Source organism: Podarcis melisellensis (genome assembly GCF_964234715.1).
Source record: "Podarcis melisellensis genome assembly, chromosome: 11".
NCBI lineage: Eukaryota > Metazoa > Chordata > Lepidosauria > Squamata > Lacertidae > Podarcis > Podarcis melisellensis.
This window is the reverse complement of record NC_138543.1, coordinates 27,539,293-27,563,819: the sequence shown is the minus strand read 5'-3', so window position 1 is coordinate 27,563,819 and position 24,527 is coordinate 27,539,293. Positions and strand designations below refer to the sequence as shown.

The 24,527-nt window shown below is 41.6% G+C and overlaps 1 protein-coding gene across 5 annotated transcripts in view; it reads right to left on the bottom strand.

Annotated features, from left to right (window-relative positions):
• KIAA0825 overlaps positions 1–24,527 on the bottom strand; it is a 189,178-nt gene that overhangs the window by 84,624 nt on the left and 80,027 nt on the right. For 4 of the 5 annotated variants that reach the window (XM_081930133.1, XM_081930132.1, XM_081930134.1 and 1 more), the window contains 3 exons: positions 23,682–23,841; positions 20,399–20,554; positions 15,471–15,565 (listed from right to left, as the gene is read on the bottom strand). In XM_081930133.1, coding sequence (XP_081786259.1) covers positions 15,471–15,565; positions 20,399–20,554; positions 23,682–23,841 — 411 coding nt within the window. Of the gene's footprint in view, positions 1–1,179; positions 1,370–15,470; positions 15,566–20,398; positions 20,555–23,681; positions 23,842–24,527 lie in introns of those variants that run through there. The other variant, XM_081930135.1, reaches the window with a different exon arrangement.

The window sequence follows — 24,527 nt, the reverse complement described above, 5'->3', positions numbered from 1 at the left end:
AACATTAAAAACCTTCCCTATACATGGCTGCCATTAGATGTTTTCTAAAGGTTGTATAGTTACTTATTTCCTTGGCTCAGGAATTGCATAACCATACCCTCCAACATTTCACCGGTGAAAATAGGGACGTCCTAAGGCAAAGTGGGACATTCCGAGACCAAATCAGAAACCGGGACGACTTCTTTAAGTCCAGGACTGTCCCTGGAAAATAGGGACATTTGGAGGGTCTGTATTTCTTAACTCTCATTCCAAACTGTAATGTAAGTGAAGCATACTTTTCTTCTTCCTTTTCCTTCCACCTCTTAACTATTTTACACTGTTAAGTTTCTTTGGACTGAAGATATGTCCACAGCAGTGTTGTGAGGGGGTGGTCCCAGGGGGTCAGAGCATGAGATCTTTTGTGCTGGGACTTGGCTCTCCTGCATCTTTCCTCCTTTTCTCTCTCTCTTACAGATAAGCTTTCCACCAGAAGGTCAGCCTAAAGTTATACATGTAATTCAGCATTTGTGCAAATTTGTATAATGGCCCTGTTCCTGAAGCCTTTCCACCACTTTAACAGTGCCCCTACATGCCTATGTCTACCACACAACTCTGTAAGGCACCGTGTACCCTATTAGCATATCAGCACAGTTCTTCGTATTATTTCAGTTGATATAAGTCTCATAGAAATGGAGACATTTCTAAACAAAGTGTATTTCCCATGGGTTACCCAACACGAAAAAAGAGTTACTGAAATCCCCTATAATATCACAATAGAATTTGCATGAAATTCAGATATTTATAAAGCAAAACATGCCAGAATTAAGATGGTTTAAAAACAGAGTTCTAAAAAATAAACATACCTGAACATCAATAATGTATGAGGAGTACATTAGGGAAAACTAGGGTTTTTAAAAACACATGTGCCAAAGCAAAAATTGTAGTAATACAGGAGAAGGCAAACATCCCTGGAAGGTAGTCATATAGACCTATTTCACTATTGAACCCAAATTGTAAGATGCTGGTATAAATTTTTCTAGAGAGATTGAATTAAATATTACCTAGACATATTGGTATGGATCAGATGGGATTTATTAAATAGAGAAGATTGTTGGACATTATCCAAGCAATAAATAAAACAATAAGATCAGGGGAACACCAACTGCATTATATTTTATTAATGCAGGAAACGCATACATTCAAACTAAATGGACCTCCTTTGTAAAGTGAATGGAAAAGTTTGGACTAGGCCCGAATTTTACAAAATGGATAAAGTTAATGTATAAAACCCCAAAGAGAAGAATTTTGGTGAGCATCATTAATAAAGTCTGGTGTTGGGCAGAGGAACTTGGCAGATGTGTCCTTTGTTGTCTTTTCTGTTTGCCTTGTACTGTTTTCAGAATGGAATGAGACATAGAGGTGATAAAATCTGAAGTAAATTAAAATATCATTATATTCTAAATGTAATAATTATTAGCTTCCAAGATTGGTAAAGATTGTAACTTACTGGATCGATATCTATGGCTTCATTTCCCATGTGTTTAATATTTTACACATTTTGATGCATTTAATATTTGTCTGTAGGTAATATGTTTGATAACACATATTATAAAAATAATACTAAATAAAATACTTTTTTTAACCATATTGATGGAACTCTGCTTTCTGATCTACTGATAGGGCAATTATGAAGAGAGAATTTTTCACTGGCAGGCACTTATAAATGTAAAATAGCATATCACTGGGAATTAGGAATATAATATATTAAGTTGTTAAAGTTCTAAAAAATCCATGTTAAAACTGTGTGTACATTTGCCAAGTGTATTTTAGCTGCTGGTTGTCAACAATGCCAAACTCTAGCAAATCATCCCAAATGTATATTGGCTTACTAAACCAACCGTGGCGCTGGGGACCGCTTAACTTTGTTACCTTTGTGAGGGTAATTCAAAACCTTTCAATGCAAGAATCCTCTCTACCTATTGTTCTACTTTCTTATATCACCTTGTATTCTCAGGCTACTTTTCTGCCAAGTTTTGTATGCTCTTGAGTTGTTCAGAAATGTCCCAATAAATAAGAACTATTCTGTTTCTAGGGATCTGGCAGGTCATTTAATTCTCTTGTGGGTAGGTGATGTGCAACTGCCGACGTCCTAGGAAATCCCTGAGATGTCATCTCTAAACAATGCAATAAAGAAGCCAAACTAAGAACTCCAAAAGCATGGAAGTGTGATGCATAAGAGTTATTATGAATGGGGTAGGCATCACACAAATCCGTTCATCTTACACATACAGAGCACATTTCTTATTGACTTGGCTCAGGGCAGCTTAAGAATCTAAACCATATTTAGAAACTACATAATTGAAAATTGTTGAATAATGAAAACAAAAAAAATTCCTTCCAGTAGCACCTTAAAGACCAACTAAGTTAGTTCTTGGTATGAGCTTTCGTGTGCATGCACACTTCTTCAGATACACATGAAAGCTCATACCAAGAACTAACTTAGTTGGTCTTTAAGGTGCTACTGGAAGGAATTTTTTTTGTTTTGACTATGGCAGACCAACACGGCTACCTATCTGTTGTTGAATAATGGTTTGCAAATAAAATACAAGCCCATATCTGTTCTTTCAGAATGCTTCCCTGCTGAGAGTTCCATTCCTAGTTACTTGTAATCGGTGCTATTTTCCTAGAAAAAGAGGGAGCCGGAACTCACCATGACACCTCCTTGTTCTCTTATAATGGCAATGGCACCCACCTGAGATGTGCCAGAACTGAGTTCCAGTTAGTTCCAAATGAAAAAGCCCTGCTTTTAATAATAATAACATTTTACATTTAAAAATGTAAAAGCAAGTGAATGTAAGCTGAAATTCTAAAGTAATTCATTAAATGTTTTACACAATCACAAGGTATCTACAATAATTTTTGCACTGAAGAGAATACCTATGTTCAGTGCTATTTTTCCAGAAAAAGAGGTGCTGGAACGCACTGTGAATGCCTCCCTTGGTTTCTTATAATGGCAATGGTGCCCACCTGATAGGTGCCAAAACTGAATTCTGGTGAGTTCCAGCTGATAAAAAGCTCTGCCTATGCTTAAAAAAAGTTGAGGTAAATATATGAACAGTGCAATCCCATACATATGTACACATAAGTAAGTTTCATTGTTTTCAATGGAGCTTACTCCCAGGGAAATGTGGACAGGATTTCAGCCGAAATGCTATTTTCATTGGGAGCAGGGAGAAAGAAAATAAAACCACATGTGGAATAATATTAAGCTAGCTCTTTAAAAGTGGAAGTAATAAAAAATAAAATTTATCTTTTAAGAGATACCACTATTCTGCATTTTTTTAAAAAAAAATTCTTTGTATTTGAGAAACAATAAGAACGTCTTTGATTCAACATAGCATTTACAGAGATTTTGCTTTATATTATATAAATGCTTTCCGTTTTTAAGAAATGTATTGTTAAATTACCCATATAATTATTTCAAAAGTTATTATGCCCTTTTATTGTTAATTTCATTAACACTTCATTTGAAAAGGTTTGGTTGTATATAAATGGCTGTAAGGTTATGTAGTAATACAATTAATAAGATAATTCCCATATTATTTTAGTGTGTCATTTCTTAAAAGGGTGTCTGTTATGAATTTAAACAACAGAAAGAGCTATCCAAAACAGAGGCAAGAAAATGGTCATTTCATTCTTTTCTACACTGATGGCAATAGCTCCAATCTAAGATGGGCCATGGAAATTAATGTTCTGCAAATGGAATTTTCCTGTTGTACAACGAAGAGGCTGCTTCAGGACAGACAATAAGGTGTACTTCTACACACACACACACACACACACACACACACTTAAACTATAGATTTCCCTACCACAAGAGGTGGTGATGGCCACGGACCTGGTCTGCTTTAAAAGGGGCTTCAACAAATCATCATAAGACTATCATAAGACTATCATAAGACATGATTGTTGTATACTATGTCCAGTATCAGAGCAAGTAGGCAAAAAACAAAACAAAAGATGGTTAGTGCACTCATGCCCTGGTTGACCACTGTGAAAAAGGATGATGGGCTATTTTATTTATTTATTTATAGTATTTATAATCCACCTTTCACCAAATGGTCCTAGGGCAGGAGTACGGTAAATACATCATTAAAAGCAGTAAGTATCAGGAAACCCTGTAAGTTCATGTGCATTTAGTCTAATCCTGTAGAGCTCTTATGTTCTTAATTCCGCATTTTCTGATGCCTTAGCAAAACTGTACCTTCCTTCCAGTGAGGTGTAGAAGGGCAGATCATTATATTCTTCTTTCCCATGGTGTACAGTATTAAGTTGTGGGTTGACATAGCAGCCGGCACAGCGATTTCTTCAAGTAGCTCTTTATTTTGTAAGCTGGAATAGAACTGACTGCAAACAGCTCAGCCGGCCTGCTTTTATAGGCAGCCGGCTGTCAACATTGTAACAACCACAGCCCAGAGTTCCCGCCTAAAATAACTGCTGCGGACCTGAGTGAAAACTATCTACAGACCTGAGTGAAAACTATATACAGTATCCCCCTGTTGGCCCAGGGTGAAACTACACTACATAACACCCCTCCCCACCGAGATAAGGTGTTAGTTACAATCGTAATGGTTTCCTTATATACAGCACTACGCGTAATGGTTCAATTAGGCACAAAAGCATATCGGTTACATTTCCCATACTTAGACCAACAGTGATACATGTCCAACAACATAGTCCTTTAAATAAGTTGGGCGCTTGGAAACTCTGCCAGACCGCCGGGGACTGGTAGCCAAGTCCGGAGGGCCACACAGTTCTTGCTGAGGCTGTGGTGCGACCCTAGGTGGCGTTGGAACCAACTCCCCTGGATCCGCTGCTGTGGGTGGAGCCTCCGCAAGTGGAGTGGTCTGAGTCTGTTCTGAAGCGGCTTGGTTCGGCTCCACGCTGGCAGTTTGCGAGGGAGGTGTAGGTGGGGCCTCGCCATCTGTACGTGTCTCTTCTGGAGCTGCAAGCGCAGTTGGGGGCACCTCGGTAGTGTCCAAGTTCCCAACCCTGCGCCTAAGCTGGTCTATGTGCCGTCGCCACAAGCGTCCATCTTCGAGTGCCACCTGGTACGAGCAAGGTCCAGTGACTCCCACTACTGTGGCTGGCACCCAAGGAATGTCCCCCACATAGTTCCGGGCAAAGACCTGGTTTCCTGGGACAAATGACCGTGGCGCGTTGGCACAGCCTGGGGGTTCAGCTACGGCAAAGTCCGGGTGTAGCCGGTCGAGTGGTGACCTGAGGCGGCGGCCCATAAGCAGTTCAGCAGGACTCCTCCCTGTGGCCGCATGAGGGGTGATGTGTTGCACGAACAAGTATTCGGCGACCCGCTCATGCCAGTCTCCCCGGTCCAGGCGCGCCAGTGCCTCTTTTGCCGAGCGCACCATTCTTTCCGCTTGCCCGTTGCTGGATGGATGAAAGGGTGCCGTTAGGGCATGGCGGATGCCCAGTCCCAAAAGATACCGCTCAAAGGTGCCTGACGTGAACTGCGGTCCGTTGTCAGAGACAAGGACATCAGGACACCCATGCGTTGCAAACAGGCCTCGCAGCACCCGGATGACAGCTTCGGTAGTGGTGGAGGGCATCAGGGCGACCTCCAGCCATTTGGAATAGGCGTCCACCACTACCATAAAGGTCCGGCCGTGAAAGGGGCCAGCCAGATCGATGTGCACCCTCGACCAGGGTGTCTTTGGCGTCTCCCAGGTGTGTCCCTTAGCTGCCGGTGGTGCAGGCCTCGACTCTTGGCACGCTTGACAGGCGGACACCCAGGCAGTGATGGCATCGTCCATATTAGGCCACCAGACGTAACACCGAGCCAATGCCTTCATTTTGACAATTCCCGGGTGGCCAACGTGCAGAGCCTCCAGGACGCGCTGACGGAGTCCCTGGGGAATCACGACGCGGTCTCCCCACAGCAGACAGCCGCGATGAGCTGAGAGTTCATGTTGTCTGGTTGCGAAGGGCTGGAACTCCGATGCAAAAGGCCCTTGTGGCCACCCCCTCCACACCCAGTTGAGCACCCGGCTGATGGTGCGATCCTGGGCAGACGCGGAGGCCACAGTGGTAGCTGATACAGGCGCTGCCGGAAGATCCTCAATCAGAAGGAGCGACGAAGCTGGAGCCGGGTCTTCCACAAATGCTGGAAGAGGGCAACGGCTGAGGGCGTCGGCATGGCCCATCGATTTCCCCGGGCGATGGATGAGCCGGTAGTGGTAGGCAGCCAGGAAAACAGTCCATCGCAGCATGCGTGGCGAGAGGACCGGTGGAGTTGGACGATCACCGGCGAGGAGGCCCAGGAGTGGCTTGTGGTCAGTGATGAGGTCAAAAGTCCTGCCATAGAGGTATTCATGGAACCTCTTCACTCCAGCCACAAGTGCCAATGCCTCCTTGTCGAGCTGGCTGTAATTCCGTTCCGTCGGAGATAGTGTCCTGGAAAAGTAGGCGAGCGGTGCTTCTCTTCCATCTGGAAAACGGTGACTAAGGACAGCACCGATGCCAAAAGGTGAGGCGTCGCAGGCAAGGACCAGCGGCCTGGATTCACTGTACTGTACCAGCACACTGTCTGAAGAAAGGAGAGCCTTGACCGCGTTGAAGGCCGCCGTCTCCCGATGACCCCAGGCCCAAGGCGTCTTAGTGCTAAGGAGTCGGTGAAGAGGCTCAGCCACTGTGGCTTTGTGGGGCAGGAACATGTTATAAAAGTTCAGCAGCCCCAGGAATGCCTGCAACTCCGTTTTGTTCTTTGGGGTGGGGGCCTGCTGGATAGCGCGGATCTTGGATGTGGTTGGGTGAAGGCCGGAGGCATCGATAAGATAGCCCAGGAACTCTACCTGTGGAACGGCGATCTGGCACTTCTCCCTCTTTACCTTGAGCCCGGCCTCTTGGAACCTGGTCAGCACGGCACGGAGGCGCTCGAACAGCTGCTGGTGTGAGTCTGCAGACACCAAGACGTCATCAAAATATGGTACCACGCCCGGAAGCCCTTGCAGGAGACGCTCCATAAGGCTTTGGAAGATTCCAGGAGCCACACTCACCCCGAACTGCAACCGGCGGCAACGGAATGCCCCCCGGTGGGTGACGATCGTCTGGGCTTCAGCAGTGGCATCATCAACTGGCAGTTGCTGATATGCTTGGGCAAGGTCCAGCTTAGCGAAGACCTTACCCTCACCCAGGGAATGCAGCAGGTGTTGGACAACAGGAACCGGATAAGCGTGCTGCTGAAGTGCCTTGTTGATCGTGCACTTGTAGTCAGCGCAGATTCTCACCGACCCATCTGGCTTGACAGGCGTGACGATGGGGGTTTCCCACTTGGCGTGGTCAACCGGCTCCAAAACTCCTTGGGCAATCAGTTTGTCCAGTTGTTCGTCCACCTTAGCCTTGAGAGCAAAGGGAACCCGGCGTGGCTTTAGCTTGATGGGGGCGACTTGTGGATCAAGGCTAAAGGAGATGGGCGTACCTGTATATTGCCCCAAGGTGCCGTCAAAAACCTCGGCAAAGTCTTTGACCAGACCCTCAGTCTCTGCGTTAGAGATGCAGTTGATGCCGGTGACTTCCAGGCCGAGGGCATCAAACCAGTCTAGCCCTAGGAGGCTTGGCCGCTGACCTTCGACCACCACCAACCGGAGCAGGCCCGAAAAATCCTTGAAGGCGATCCGGAACCGGCCAACGCCTACCACGGGAATGTCGTTTCCCTGGTAGTCTCTCAGGTGTACGCGGTGGGAGTTGAGTTGCCTCTTGGACACTCTGGGTACCAGTCTTTTGATGGTGCTCCATGACACGATGGACAGGGCAGACCCGGTGTCGATCTCCATGTCACATGGAGCTCCTTCAATGAGCACCGTGACGTTCAGCTTGCGTCGCGTAGGCGAGTCGGTTTGGCCAATCGTGGTTCCAGACGGGCAGCGGCAGTTGGTGAGAGCGAAACAACTTTCCTTGGCAGACTGGAGTGAAGACTTGGACTTGCGAGTCAATGAAGGGGGAGTGTCAGACGGAGCCGATTGGCAGACCTTAGCGATGTGGCCCCTTCTGGAACACTTCCTACAGATGGCGTCTCTGAATCGACACTTGGCACGGGAATGGTTGCCTCCGCAGCCGGCACATTCCGGTTGGCCCTTGGACTTCTGTTGGAACTTCCTGCGCTCCCGCTTTGTCTGGTGCACGTCATCGTCTTCACTGGAGGATGCCTCATCACTGCTGGCCTCTTCATGATGCACCGGAACTGGCTCCCTAGCAAGACGCGGGCTGCTGGACTTGCGGATCTCCTGGGCGGAGCGTTCAGCAGCTTCTGAGGCCACAGCCTCCTCAATGGCTTTCTGTAGCGTGAGGTCTGGCTTGGCTAGGAGACGCCGTTGCAGATGGATGTCCCGGACCCCGCAGACGATTCGATCCATCAGGGCATCGTCTAAGTCTTGGAACTCACAGTGCATTGCAGCCTGTCGCAGGGCGGTGGTGTAGTTGTTGATTGACTCCCCCTCTGCCTGGTTCCGGTGGTAGAACGCATGGCGGGCAGCAATCTTGGACGGCTTTGGTGCATAGTGGTTGCGGAGCTTCTCTTGGATCGTGTCCCATGGTGTTGCCTGGACTGCTTCAGGCGCAACCAATGCTCGGGCCGTCTCAAACACCTCAGGCCCACAGAGGCTGAGGAATAGGCCCCGCTTCCGATCCTTTGATACTGCTGTCAGCTCGTTGGCTTGGAGGTAGCAGTCGAACCGAGCGAGGTAGGAGTCCCATGATTCAGAGGCTGGCGCAAACGGCAGTAGAGGCACAAGTGAAGCCATGATTCCGATGCCGGCGTGAAGGGCGATGGATGGAACACAGTGCTCTAGCCAGAACAGTCAGCTCTGAATTGGTTCTGCCCAGTGATTTCGCTCAGTGATTTCGCTCTGTGATTCAGCTCAGTTCAGAGGCTGGCCGCATCTGGCTGTGCTCTGATGTCCATCCATCCCATCCTCGTCGCCAGTATTAAATTGTGGGTTGACATAGCAGCCGGCACAGCGATTTCTTCAAGTAGCTCTTTATTTTGTAAGCTGGAATAGAACTGACTGCAAACAGCTCAGCCGGCCTGCTTTTATAGGCAGCCGGCTGTCAACATTGTAACAACCACAGCCCAGAGTTCCCGCCTAAAATAACTGCTGCGGACCTGAGTGAAAACTATCTACAGACCTGAGTGAAAACTATATACAGTATCCCCCTGTTGGCCCAGGGTGAAACTACACTACATAACACACAGCATCTCAACAAGTTCATTATACCCCATCCTTAAAAGTTGCTGTAGAAACCGTTATGCTACACCAGAATGCCTATCACAGAAGTTTACTTAGCAAAATCCAAATACAGGTGGTGATCATTTCATGCAGGGATTCAAAAGGTCCCACACGTCAATTGCAAGTCAGTTGGACGTGCCTAAAATGGTCACTGACTGCACTGTTGGTTTTTTAGAGTATTTTATTTGAAATATAAAAATACCCCCCAAAAAACCTTATATTTGAAAACATTTGCTCTACAATAAATTCAACCGTTGCTTTCTCCAACCCATTCAACCTTGTCATAAAACTTCAAGCTTCCTCGAATTGTATTTCTACCCTCCCCGAGCCTCAGGATATTCAAATCAGATAAGACACAAGTAACTAAATTAACAAAAACTTAAAAAGAATAGAGTGGAAGAAGAAAAGGAGGGAGATTTTCAGAGATTCTCCATCAGCTGCTTCACTTAATCTATTTTTTCATACCCTCTCAATCCCCAAAGAAATCATGGAAGACTATGTATCCACATTCTATGAGTGGCATTCGACTGTTAGGGGAGACCCACTGAAATTAATGGGCCTGACTTCATTACGTTCATTAATTTCAAATAATACTATTAAAATAGTATTTTATATCTATAGGTAACTTTCTCATTGTCTGCAAAGGTCAAGATGTCACAAGACTAGCAATCTATATCTAATCCCATTCAGGCCTTCCATTTTTTGCAGAATCAGCTTCTTCACTATGAGGCTGCTTCTTAACATAGTCCCTAAATCTAAAGGTTATAGCTCATATGTACTGGATAGAACTCAGAGCATGCTTCATTCTGGGCTCCATGCACATACAACTTCTATAACCTCATTCCTACAGCAATTGTCCACCTATTTTCTGCCAATATTAAAGTTCAGTAACGTTACAAATTAAGCTTGTTATTTTTTAAAATAAATATGTATGGTATTCTTTTGAGAACTAAGTAAACCAATTCCTAAATATATATCAAGAGCCATTAAATCTGTGTAAAATGATGCAGTTATTCATTTGCTGTAACCTACAGAAATGAAAATAGCCTCAAACAAATAAAAAAAAGAACTGCAATTTTCCCTCTTTAAACTATAGCATTTTTCTAACTAAAAATGAGAGGAGATAAAGGCTTAATAAGAGTGTTTGTAAGTCCACTTTGACAGTACTGTGTGTTGAATATGACTTTCACAGTCTGCTGGCAGTTTGTAGGAAAGCTACCACACCTGTGACTCTGCTGTTGATTAATGAGTCTTTCAACTTATCGCTACCATCTGAAGAAGGGCCATGGCCTTTCCAAGCTTCACTGGTTCATTCGCTTTCAACTGCAGTCCTACCAAGATATCTCCTATACAGAAAACCACACCTGGTTAAAGCAAATGAAAACCTCAATATGTCATTTTCTAGACAAGTAAAAAAGGATGTAAAACTAGACAAAAGATGTATTCAAGCAACATGAATACAGTTTTGTCATAACCTGTCAATCTAAAGACTAATAAAAAAACCCTTTCCTCAGTGACATATTTCATATTGCAAACTTTTGGAATGACAATACTCTGCTTCTTTGTTACTATATTGTGCAGGTCTTACAACAAGGGGCTTTGCCCACCGAAAACAATAGTTTGCTAATGCTATCTAGACAAGTGGGCCATCTGAGTATTTTCAGGAATATTTAATTCAAAGACCTGCTTCACAGTCGCACTAAACCAAATCTTGGGTCCCAGAAACAAGCTTGTAGCCCCCTTGTTTCTCCCCAGTTCTTTCTGCTGTCACACCACACTAATCCCAGGTTTGACTTAGTGTTTAATCCAAACCAGGTCTCATGGTTAAGATCTCTCCTTATGAACCACAAGCTGTAACAAAGAACAAACCTTGGTTGCAGCTCATGGTTAGTCTGGATAGTCCCATGTTCAGGAGGCATGCCAAGGCAAACATTGGCTTACACTGGTGCAGTACAGCAGTAAAGAAGACGGTGGCACCTGCAAGCTCCTAACTGGGAGCCTGCACATTTGCACTAAGCCAAAGACTGGCACTGTGTGATGTGTGAGTCAGTCTAAACAGAACCAATGGGAACATCATAAAATATATTACACTTTTATAGGTGTGTTTTTTTAAAAAAAAAACCCTTCCCACATCTTTGTCATGTTTTCCATGCTTTAACCAATACCCCATTCCACATATATAACAAATATTCTAGCCATACCCCTCACAATTTGTGACATACTTTATGGGCCCATCTCCAAATACTGGTTTGGAGAAATAAGTTCTAAGGGTACAGGAAGTAGACTGATTTTTGTGATCCACTTTGTGTACCCATAATGTCATCATACCAACAGTGCATATGATGAACACTTATGGAACATGTATATATGTTCACATGTGGCAACTGTCATATGTTATGTTATGTTATTTTATGTAACTCCATAATATCATGATGTATGATCCCTAAATGTAGGTCAAATTATGAGAGAAAAGGAGTAGATTATATTGAATGCATTTATTTACTATTACATTTATATCCCATTGTTTTCCCAAGCAGCTCAAGAAGTAAGTTTCACTGAGTTCAATGGAACTTATTCCCAGGTATGAGTAAAGAATTGCAAAAGAGATTTGTCTTTCTGTTAAGGAACAGAACTACCGCATTTCCCTCAATAAACACACACAATGAAGTAATGAGCCAAAGATGTGGAGTTCTGAATCAGCAACAAAACAAAACTTGCTTCTCAAACATCAGAAGACAAAAGTCTACGAATGACATTAGCTAAGCTACACTTAGTTTTCTGAGTTACCAGTGAGAGAATTTCTTTATTTTTAATGTGCTATGTCTGTTGTAAGGCTGGCCATTAGAATTATTATTTTTCTGATAAGAAATATGCTTTACTGGTAAAATCTAACAATGGCTTCATAATTAGTTTTATCACAGAAAAGTAAACCCAAGCTTATACATGAACTTTTTTTCCAAATTTAGGGTAGTGCTGGACATCCTGGAGCATGACCAACAGGGTCTTGGGAATGAACAATTTCCATCAATTCGTAGAGGACTACACTGTGCTTCCTAAAGCTCAGATGGGTCAGTGCAGAAAAACAAGGGCTTAGACCAGAACAGAAGAGATCTTTAAGAAAGTGTTAGTTTTATATTACATAGTTTGATAAAATATTGTCATATGATTAGTGATGGCAAACACTCATTTTACTTTTAGCAGTTTGGAAAGTAATGTTCTGAGAAGTCTGGGATGAACGAAAGCTAATGGGAAGACTTGTAAACACCCCACAAGGAAATCAGGATGAATGCTTATTGTCCTATAACCAATGATTTTTTCTGGGAGGGACAAAGGGGTACACATACCCCTAAAGATTTTGTGAATCTTCGTACTTTTGTCCATTTACTGTATTTATTTTGCCCAATTTGAAGTATAAAATGGTGATTTTCTGACATAGTTTCTGACATGCTAAATGAAGTGCCCATTCTCTGTCATGGCACAGTATCAGGTCCAGTAACCAGTAAATGCCCCAGTGAAATGATACGGAGGTGCAATGAGGCTGACAGATAACTTTTCAGCTCTGAAGCAGTGGATGGACCTAAAGTAGACAGAATGATTCAGAAACATGAAGATGCCATCAGAAGTAAGGAAAAACACCATCAACAAGCAGCGGGTGTTCAAGAAGGGGCACCAACAGGATTTTTATGGGCCCAGCAGTTCAATGAAAATAAAATGGCCTGCTGGGAATCACAAGTGGGCAGAGTGCATTGTGCTTACATTCTGCTTGCAGGCTTCCTATAGGCATCTGCTGGAACAGAATGCTGGACTAGATGGGCCACCCAGCAGGATCGTCTTGTGTTCTTATTCATTTATAAACAAACAGTATAAAATTTTAAACCTGTTTATTTCAAAACAGGAGTGGATTTAATGGTGGATCCACATCAGATAATGTTAAACTTTATTACTACATGCCCATGGCAAGTTTGGTTATTTTAATCCAAAGTGCATGTTTCAGTTTGTTTGTCTGTCTGTCTGTCTGCCTGTTTGTTTTAGAAAACCTTAGCTTAACTGTTCCACCAATTTGCCCAAATCTGGAAGGGTCTGGGGCTGGCTTGTTATTCAGTTGAGAATGTTGATACTGGTAAAGTTCAATATTATCAGCTCCCACAGTTCTGAATTTGTACCCATCCCTAATTTGAATTTGTTGGTTGTGACAAGTAAGGCTCTTTTTAGTATATTCCTTAACCACTCTATTACTTTATAAGGTGGGTGGGGTGGGCTATGTGGCACCTCTTTTTTTTCTACAAACAGATCAGACTCATTGAGAGTCACTTCATCATGCTATGCTAACACATCAGATGCCATAAAAAGGTACTTTTGCATGCTCAATTAAACCTGCTCATATATTGCTCAAAATCATGATAATAAAAGAGATTTTAAGCTTCTTGATGGAACAAGATTTTAGAACACCGTTTTCTGAATATATGGATAATCAACAACACAATAAACATTATAAATGTAAACATTTCCTCCATAAATAGCTTGCCATATGGCTAACATTCACAACAGATGCTGTCTGTGTATCCACTAAAAAATATACATGATTTATTCAGTTTTCCTCTGTGATAACTCTAAACAAGAAAAATATTTTACTTCATATTAGTTACATTCTAAAGTTCTACAGGTGACCTGGCTCCAGTTTGCAATTTTGAAACTACTGATTTCTGAAAGATACATTACCATTTTTTCCAACAGCATCCATTGTAAATATACTGTATAATATATGGGACAACAGTTTTACTAAATGCTACACAATTCTCTGTAATCCCCAGCAGAAACCTAGGACTTAAAAACACAGCTAATTCAGAACAGCTGAAACTACTTGGTCAACTCTCCCCTACAACATATCAAAACGGGGGGAGGGGGCATGCTATTTCACAATTTCAAAAACTGCAGTTTGAAAATCAGATCACATTTTACACATATTAATTATGATTTCCAAGCTCAAGTTTTCAACAGCAGTTCACATTTCAATTTAGAAGTTTTGCTTTAGTTATAAACCTCATGCTGTCTGAGGCTGGATTCACACAGCAGTTTATTCCATTTTCCCAATGTTTTCCTGTTGACTTCCACATTATGTTTGAGCTTTCACACGACATTAAAGCCATTTCCAGAAACGCAGCAGAATGTAGCACAAATATAGCACTCATTTCTGTACCATTTGCAAATGGGTTGTTTTCTGAGGCCTTAAGCTCTCAAACAGAGATTAATGTACCATAGCCTTCACGTAAACGCACTTAAACAGCTCATCTTAGTGAGTGCACTAGTTGGGCCAGGATGTACGGTAATTGTAGCTACTTCTTCGTAAGGAACATACCTCACACAACTCCTGCTTCTCTACAATACTATATATAATACAAAAATATGCTTCATCACCATAAACAGAACTTGCAGCATTTGTCACACCTTCACTCAACATAATTTTGGCGGCTTGTATTAACATGTTAAATGTAAATTAAGTATTCTGCCCACAGTGGAACAATCACATTGTTTTATTACAAACAATCTCTTTATAGACATACTTAAACTACATTCCTTTCATGCCAATTCATTCATATAAGCTCATTCATGCACACCAACACCAGGAAATAATATTATACACTGAAGATACTGATGCATACATTTTTTTGGTCTCCATAATATACTTTTCTGACTTCAATTTCTTATGCCACATAAGATACCACTGGCTTGTCAGGCAATGTAGATGGATACCCTAAAAAGGGGTCCCTCAATGGTCCTTGCACATAGATGTAAATGCCCCCTGTATAACCCTTTAGAACCCTTCCATGTTTATTTTTTCCACTGTTTGTTTGTTTAGTTTTGTATTGAGAGAGACCCTTTTATGATCAGAAGACACCTTTACTTGTGGAAGGGGTGGGTTTCCAATTTCTTGATACTCCCACCTTCCAACTTCAGCCCCCACAACACATTGCACAATATCACAGAGGACCTGTGGCCCTCAGTAGCATCTTTTCAGAAGTTCACAAGGAACTTGCAACAGGAAGACAGAAAAGCATCACAACACAAGCAGAACTTCAAATTAAATCTTTAGGCAAGCAGTTTAAATGTTATTTGCAAAGTTGCTTTGCACAGAACACAAAACTTACAGAACTCAAGAGAAATTTTTATCTTTCCCCCAAAAAGTGTTACCTGTGCTCCAGTAGTGCCATGAAGGTTGTTTTATTTAGTCCCAGATAACTCTGCAGCAAATCTGACCAGTCCCATTTGCACTCAGTAATGGTAGACTGTTGATATATAAGAAGAAGGTATTGTTAGTTATTAATCAGAGTTAATATGATCAGTAAATTAAAGCTCCAGCTGTGATAAACTAACTAAGGAGGGGGGTGGCTGAAACAAGGACTTAGACAGATAGCATCAATCATGCCCAGGGAAGAAGGGTTTTATTCTAATAAGACACCAATTAATTTATAAATCCATTTGGGGATGTAGCCATTCTTTATATAATGATAAATCAATTTTTGAGTAGTTATTCTTCCAACTGTTAACAGCATTTTACCAAACCACTTACTCTGAAATCCTGATATCAGTTACAAAAACAAAATAATTGTCAACTTTTTATGTATTGTAGCAATTTACATTTATTTATTTATTTACCATCAGCACAACCTTATCAACAAGAAACTCTCCATGTAACTGGAATTGGGAGTGAATGCTGTTTCATAATTAGTGTGATATTTTACTTATCTGCTGTTTTGTAAGACAGCCCAGTCACCAGATAACTGTCCTAAATTTCTATAAACAGTGTCACTTGTTATACACAAGAAAGTATGACATACAAAGCAAAACTTGTGATTACATAGCTTTAATTATATTATTAAATATAAAAGTGCATGTAATTATGACATACTGGATGGAGAGATGAAAGGCTTGTATAATGCAGAGGCACCTGGAAAAACACTGCACTGCACACAGCATCCCTTTCAGTGAAGGCTACACTTGAGGAGGAGGACTAGGTTTGCTGCAACATAAGGTTATCTCCCAGTTGCAGCACTTTTCTCCATGCTGACAAATGTAACCATTCAGTTAAATCAGGGTTTCCCAAACTTGGGTCTCCGGCTGTTTTTGGACTACAATTCCCACGATCCCTGACCACTAGTCCTGCTAGCTAGGGATGATGGGAGTTGTAGTTCAAAAACAACTAGAGACCCATGTTTGGGAAACCCTGAGAAACTATAAGATACAGCACTTCAAATGCCAAAGTGCATACACAGTCCCAGCCATGAATGAAATCCATGACAGAGTCCCTTGGGATTGATTCACATAGGTCAATTACACCTGTTTTAGCAACAATGCAGTGGTACTGTTATCTTTGTTTTGCTCTACTTCTCTTCTTTCCATAAAACAGATTTTACTAGCTAGGGATCAGCAAACTTTTTCAGAAGGAGCCGGTCCACCGTCCCTCAGACCATGGGGGGGGGGCTGGACTATATTTTGGAGGAGGGGATGAATGAATTCCTATGCCCCATAAATAACCCAGAGATGCATTTTTAAATAAAAGTGCACATTCTACTCATGTAAAAGCATGCTGATTCCCAGACCGTCCGCAGGCCGGATTTAGAAGGCGATTGGGCTGGATCCAGCCCCTGGGCCTTAGTTTGCCTACCCATGTGCTAGAGGAATGAGGTTATTGCATGAAATAGAGTACAATCGCATCTTGTGCATGAGTTACATTCCAAAAATGCATATACTTGAACTGTCCCCTTTGAACCACCCCACATGAGTATCTTCACCATCTGAAACTGGCACACTGAGCAGGCCTTTAATGGCAGAGAGTTTGAGAGCTCTCTGCCTTGCTTATCAGGCAAGTGATGCTCAGCACATGGGTTCTGGGGGCTCTTGTGAGATCTTGCAGGGCTTTTGCCAGGGCATTCCAAAGCCTGGGAAACAAAGGGGGAAGCAAGGCAGAATTCTGCCTCACACTGAATTAGATTATTGGTCCATGCAGTTCAATAAACATCCACACCAAGGGGAAAAAACACAATTTAAAACAACAGCAAGATAAAAAACTAAGGCTTCAGTCTCTTTTCATTCACAGAAGTATGTTCTGTCCAGCCGAGACTCCCAATGGTGACACAGAGTAAAGGTGATTTTTTTCCAGATTCCCCTTGCAGCCCACAACATTACCTTTCATACAGTTCATACAGCCAGATGGGCGGGGTATAAATAAATTATTATTATTATTATTATTATTATTACTACTACTACTACTACTACATAGGGAGACAAAATTGGCAAAAATCAACTCACTGCCTTCTGCCAGTGGGAGCACCCCATAAGCAGAGTACCAAATACAGAGATGCAATCATTTTTAAAAGTCTGGGTGAGCAACAAATGCTTTGAACTGGTGTCTACATACCATTAAAGAGGATACAAAATGAATTAACTAGGGAATGGGGACATAGTTGAAGTATCACCATTGAAACCATCCTACAGCTATTTACTACCTGCCTCCCCACTCTGAATAGGGCTTCTTAAAGTCAAGTGGGTCCATATAGTTCTTTGCAATCTCAATTATTTTGTGGTTGTATTTTATAGTATTGATATATTAGGCTATTTTATATATCTTTGGATTGTCAGTATAAAATAGAATAAAAACAAAAACTAATTAATTTTTTTGATAGTTGTCCACAGGCTGATAAGAAGATAGCACAGTAAAAGTTTCTGTAATCCAATTTAACTATTGCTTGTCACTTGCAGTTAATAGAGCATTGCAGTCCTGTCACACAGCAAAGAAATTCTGCCCTGAGTTGTCAGCATTTGAAGGTCTTGTGCTACTACAGTATTAATGAACGGAGGAGGGAGCTGTAACAGACATGATAAAAATATTATCTGCATTACAAATTAAGACCTAGTTTAATTTTTACTCTCTTATCTAAAAACAAGCAATTCCTTTCTTTAGTATTGCTTAGTTAGGACCACATGGAATAAAAAAAGTCAAATTTCCAAATTAAGAGGAATTTATCTGAAGCCAATAGCTTAATTAGCTCTGTGGACAACTTTTAATTAATGTGGTTATTATTTTTAAAAATTGAATTCCAATATAAAAGCATTGATTGATGGTTGAATTTCACCTATGAGTATTTTTGTAGCAAAAGGGTGATTTTAGGAAATCTGACACCCCCACCCCCCAATTTTTCTCATTTCCCCTTTACATTGATACTATGGTGGAATTATTTCAAAGCTGGTCCTCTTCCTTGGGAAATTTTGGTGAATCTGTTGGGAAATAACTGGGGAATACCTGAATTCCCATGTTTGTGGGAAACTGCAGAAGAAAAATAGCTGACTGGGTGAATTTAAAAAGCCTGGGGGGCTTGACTCACTCTCTAGCCAAAAGCGCCTCCAGTAGAGCTTACACAGAAATATCTAAAGTGCTTTCAAAGCACGGGAAATATAGGTTGTTAGATCATAAAATGTTCCAGTATTAAGCAATTGTGCTTCCCTGGCTCCACCTCTCTCAGAGTTAATAGACTACAACCTTAAGTAAGTTTAAATGCTTTACTCACAATAATCAGAGCTCTCATGCATTATTCAACGCTACAGCAGAAACAACACAGGCAATGTATTTTTGGTTACAAAATACAGAAGCTAGTCTCAAATATGTCGTCTGAAGCCTCAGCCTCAAACATCTGGTCCATTACAGTGGTACCTCGCAAGACGAATGCCTCGCAAGACGAAAAACGTGCAAGATGAAAGAGTTTTCCGTTTTTTGAGTCGTTCCGCAAGACAAATTTCCCTATGGTCTTGCTTTGCAAGACGAAGCGTCTTGCGAGTTCTTGCGAGTTTGTTTCCTTTTTCTTAAAGCCGCTAAGCCGTTAATAGCCACTAAGCCGCTAATAGCCGTGCTTCACAAAACGAAAAAACCACAAGACGAAGAGACTTGTGGAACGGATTAATTTCGTCTTGCGAGGCACCACTGTACATGGTTCAAAGAGGAGAGAGAAAGAGAGGAATAGGAAACTAGTCTTTCTGTCTCTCTCCCCCCCCCCCCAAAGGTAAGGTGGCATGACATAGCCAAGCCTTCTCTAGCAATTTACAGTTCTATGGTCCTTAAACCCTTCATTTACTAGCTAGCATAAGCATGCATTGTTAGGTTTGACTGCAAAATCTCTCACAGAATCAAAGTCATATAATACCTGTGATGACAACACATTCAGCCAATTAAATTTGGCTATGTGATTGAGGAAATATGAAAAGAGAACCATGTTCTTAATGCAACTTCCATACCATTACACGATATTTGAAAGGAGCCAAGTGTAACCCTAATCCAAAAAGGTCAACCCACATGTGGTAGTGTATGTTTATGCATGAAACCCTTTCCAAACTACGCCCCAAGTATGCAAAAGAGCATGTTAAGACAGCTCTCAGGTAAGCTTTTGCATCTCAGTCTACATTTAGCAACAAGCTATTATTTGTATGGCTTGATGGGATCTTATTGGTTCCCCAGGACACTTGACCTATTGGGATAAAAGCTGCCATACTGCAGAGCAGAAAAAATAATAATCAGATACCTGAGCCATGCCTCTTCTGGTTCTTTAAGATGGGGGAAGGGGAGCTTGTCACAGTAGGAGGGCGAGGCACCCATTACGCTTCCCCAGCCTGACTCATCTCTTCTTCTCTGCCACAGACTCTCCCAGCTCACTAAGCCCTGTTACTTCTTCAGCTTCTGACATCTATTCCCACCTTTCTCCCTCTTCTTCCTCTGACCACTCATCACCATCACCACTGCCCAGACTCTAAGCCTTCTTCTCTTGGTGGTTCCCCAGCTGGTTCCTCCCACCATTCCTCTGTGTCCAAACAGTCCATGACATACAGCAACAGTTCTTTATTTTTGGAGCTTACTGATAAGTTGTAGAGGGGGCATATATACAGGGGAAAAGTATAGTATTTGGGAAGTGAAAATTATTAGATTTTGTCCGTATATTTTTATCACAACATCACAGCTGTCAGAAACCATCTGACTGGATTTTCATTTTTCTTGGTAGCAATTACTTCATGCAATTACTTCATGCAATATTTTATCTCAACTGGAAGTGAAAATGCTTAAAATAATCACTAACCTTTTCTAACACATTAGTGCAATACAGGCAGTGCACCTGGAAAGGGTCAAAACCAGGATGCTGTTCTTTGATTCTGAATGTCATGTTTAAAGGTCTAATGCTTGACCTGTTTTCTTCAGAAGATTCCTCATAAGACAGCTGTTCATTCAAATATTCCTTTAAAAAAGAAGCCAAGATTCATATAAATTGTGCTCATTTTGGGATCCTGTTTCTTCCCCCCCCCGATCTTTTAGATGTGGTAGCCATTTTGTGCTATTCCTTGCCCTGGTAGCCATTTTATTACTGGTGCCCATACGACATCCTTAAAATTCAGAATGTACCCACTGGTCCCAAAATTTGGGCATTCACTGAATAGTGTTTGAGAGTCAAATTACATATCAGATATATTACATCACATATGTTTCACACGGTATTGAACATACAGATTTATGCAATAATGTAGGTTCTCTACTCTATAAATATTAAATATAAAAATATTAAATATTTCAAAAAGACCCATTTCAAAATTTGAACTAAACATCTGGTGGTTCAATTGATATGTTTTTGAGCGAATGCTTTTTTTTAGATTAATTATTTGTGGCATACAATCTGTTTTCCATATGTCCATTGTAGTAATACTCAAATAGAATTTCACTGCACTGAAAACAATGGTCAGGGGAAAATGTGTGTATATTGATTATGAGAAATAACCTCACAGTTCCTCTGCCTATGTGGAAGACAAGATGGACCAAGACCTCACAGTTTGCAAGCTATGCAGACCCCTGCTCTGGAAATAGCTAATGTAGCTCCCATGCTATGGGATGTAGAACTTCCTAGTGATGAGTGAGTTGGTCATAATCAGTTCCTTCAGGGACACAAGCAGGAAAAACAGAGAGTGGCCTCATAGGATATCAAAGGAGACTCAGAGTATGGGCTCTTCCAGATTTCCTTTTGTGCTGCGCTTTCCAGGTACAGGCCTGTGTTTTCCAGGCCTGTGTTCAAGCAGTTTTGTTTTTGTTTTATGGTCCCACCACTTTCCCTTGGAAAATCCGCTGTTTACCACTGAATCAGAACAAATGGCAAACCAGGAAAAACCTGAATGCCATTTGTTCCAATTCAGTGTTGAGTGGCGTTTTTTCTGGGAATAGCAGTGGGACAAAAGAAAACCACTCAGACCTGGAAAGTGCAGACCTATTCCTGGAAGGCACAGCACAAAAGGAAGTCTGGATGAGACCTAAGAAGGGGCCATTATCTCTCTTCTGAGAAACCCATATGGACAGCTATAGTCAGAAAAACCTGAGAGGCCAACCTCATTTAGGCAAGAAGTATAATGACACTTTCCTCAAGTCAATTGAGAAGTTCTCTTCTTAGCTCTTCTGTTCTTCCACATGCCACTTCTCAGCTAAGTCCGTTCGCTCCCTTTTCAGGTGGGCAGTTTTTCAGGCAGGGCCCAGGACTCTTTGCCAAACCGACCTATCACAGGCCAGATTGTATTCTTGCTGCCAAATGGGCCAATGGCAGCAGGAGTTAGGGGGCGTTCCTCTGGACATGGGATCAACCAACCAATTGTGGCCCTTGGCACCATGCCCAGGGAAAGTTTAAATGCCCGGCTGGCAGGGCCTTTTAGATGCTTCGACCTTGCTATGGACAACGTCAGTTGCCTAATTTTTTAGAGGCCGAGCAGGAATTTTCCCCACTTGGCAAATTGGCATCGCCATTTGGGTTTTCGCCTACCTTGTGGCAATCGCCACAACTGCGTAAGGTGGACAGGCATTGGGTAAGCCTAATCGTGGTTGGAGGGGAGGTTGTAGCCTCCGCCTGCCCCTCCATGGGTAAGGGTATCCTGTTAAAAGAATCCAGGAGTAGCAGCTTCTGTCTGATGCCCAGAAGGGGGCTGGGGCCATTCCTCCATCAGAAAGCACTTGGGGGACGCCCCAATTTGACCTAGACCGGCTTCAGCCTTAGAAACACTCCAAGCGGACAGGCGGGAATGACATACGCGTTGCTTACCACAATGCCTATGGCCAAACCTCACATCTGTAACCAATAAAGTTGTGCCCTTATTTGATCCCAAACCAATATCCTGTGCAATGTGTAGTTATTTACATCTTAGGGAACAGGGTGTTCATGGAGTATCAATATTCAACTGATACTTTTAGGATTTCATATCCCATTGTTAGAATGGGACCGTGCTTTTGCATTTCCCTCAGGGTAAGCATTGGCGTATGATAGCAAAAATGTCCAAAACTAACTTTCTGGGTCTGAAACAACACTGAGGGGATAAGTAAGATTGTGGATGTTCATAATCAAAAACTCATAAGACTATTACATTTAAAACCAGCCTACACTTTTATTCTGCCTATATTCTCCAAATCAAAATTGGACATGACAAGCTTGTATGACATCAAAAGGCAAATTCTACTTTTTCCAGCTTCTCAAGTGATTAACAAAGTGAGAATTATTTTGATTAATTCATGCTCCAGATTTTAACCTTTGATGGCCATTAGAGTCCTAAAAGGCAGGAACTGAAGCAAACAGCAAACATAATCTAAAGCTAGCAAATGTTTCCATTAGCAGGTCATAGTTGTATTGGTCAATTGTAAAATTATGCATATGAATTTGAAGCATCAGGCAGAGTCAGCATTGACAGTGTTATGTAGGTATGGGTTTTCTTAGTAAACAAAGAAAATGGCATCCAAAGGCTGATCAGGAAGAGAAGGAGCTTTATGTACTTCTGGTTCTGCAGGTGCATTTTCTACATTAGTAACATTTGTGCTCATACATTGGTAAAATGTACCTTCACTGATTCCAGGTTGGTAATGTAAAATAGGGCATTTACTTTGAAAATGTTTTAAATTTAGTCTACATGTTCTATATGTACAAATTCATGTTTAACTTCTCTTTTCATAAATTACTGAAAATTAGTTATTACTTTTCGTACTGTTTTATAAAAAGTAAAAAGTGGCTGATTTTGTAATACTATTAATTTATTAATATTTTAACTGCTAATGTATCCCTGTCATCTGTGAAATACAACTCAGAAAAAAAGCCAATGAAGCATGCCACAGTTCAAATACATAAATAAAAGGGATATCATTTCCTCTAAAGTAACCTTTTCTAAAGTAACCTTTTCTAAATAGATGCAAGAAAAGCTTAAACTGAACAGTCTAAGACAGTGCAATATCGAGTTAGGTATTGACTTTACGAAGCATTATCACCTCCTTGACTAACCCTTAGCTGCCAGCAGACGCTGCCTCAGGCCACTACACACCTAATTGCTCGGTAAAAAAGGCCGTTTCCCTACCTCATTGAGCTGGATGATGTGATAAATTTGCCTCAGGTATTCACTGCCACCTGGTTTGTGGCAGATATCCAGGACCATCATGTTTATTTTCTGCTCAGTCAATTCAAGCTCAATAGCTTCCTCTTCTAAGCTTCTACTATCTTCTGCTGCAATAATAGTGCTAGAAGGAGAAAAGAAGCATGTATTACAAAGTGCTGAATACTACAGAACTCAAAATATTAAACCAGAAGAGTAATACTGTCATATACACTTATCTAAACTGCAGTAGTTAAAACTGCAATAACATGTTTCTGCAAGGGCCCTTGTGCAGTTTAAGAGAAAAAGAATAACTCTGCATAATTATTTTCACTGCTGATGAATCATTTATTTTTCATACTCTTTTATCCTTACGTGTATCTTTCCCTGTTGATGCTGTTCTGAAACAGCACCCTGTCGATGCTGTTCTGCCATAATCTAAATAAAACTAGATAAATATTTTTCTTATAATTACATTTATCTCATTTTCCAAATGAAATGTTAAGAAAAATGTAAGTTTTCATTTTCTTTTACTAAACAAAAGTATTTCTGATTTTAAAAAGTTGCACCTTTGTCTGGCATTACCTCATTGCTCATCACAAAATAGTTTAAGTCCTGATTAAAATGCAACACAAATAGCCACTATGCTAAGTGCAGGTTAAAATGTTTCTGATGGCTACTTAATGGGTAACTTTACATCACTAGTTGCTTTGTTTCCGGGTGGGTGGAGGGTCAGACTCACTCTCTTCATTTTTGTTTGCAATGCTCACATTTTCTTCATTGCATTATGATCTGATTTCTTACCATATCATTCAGCTTTTGTGATAGCAT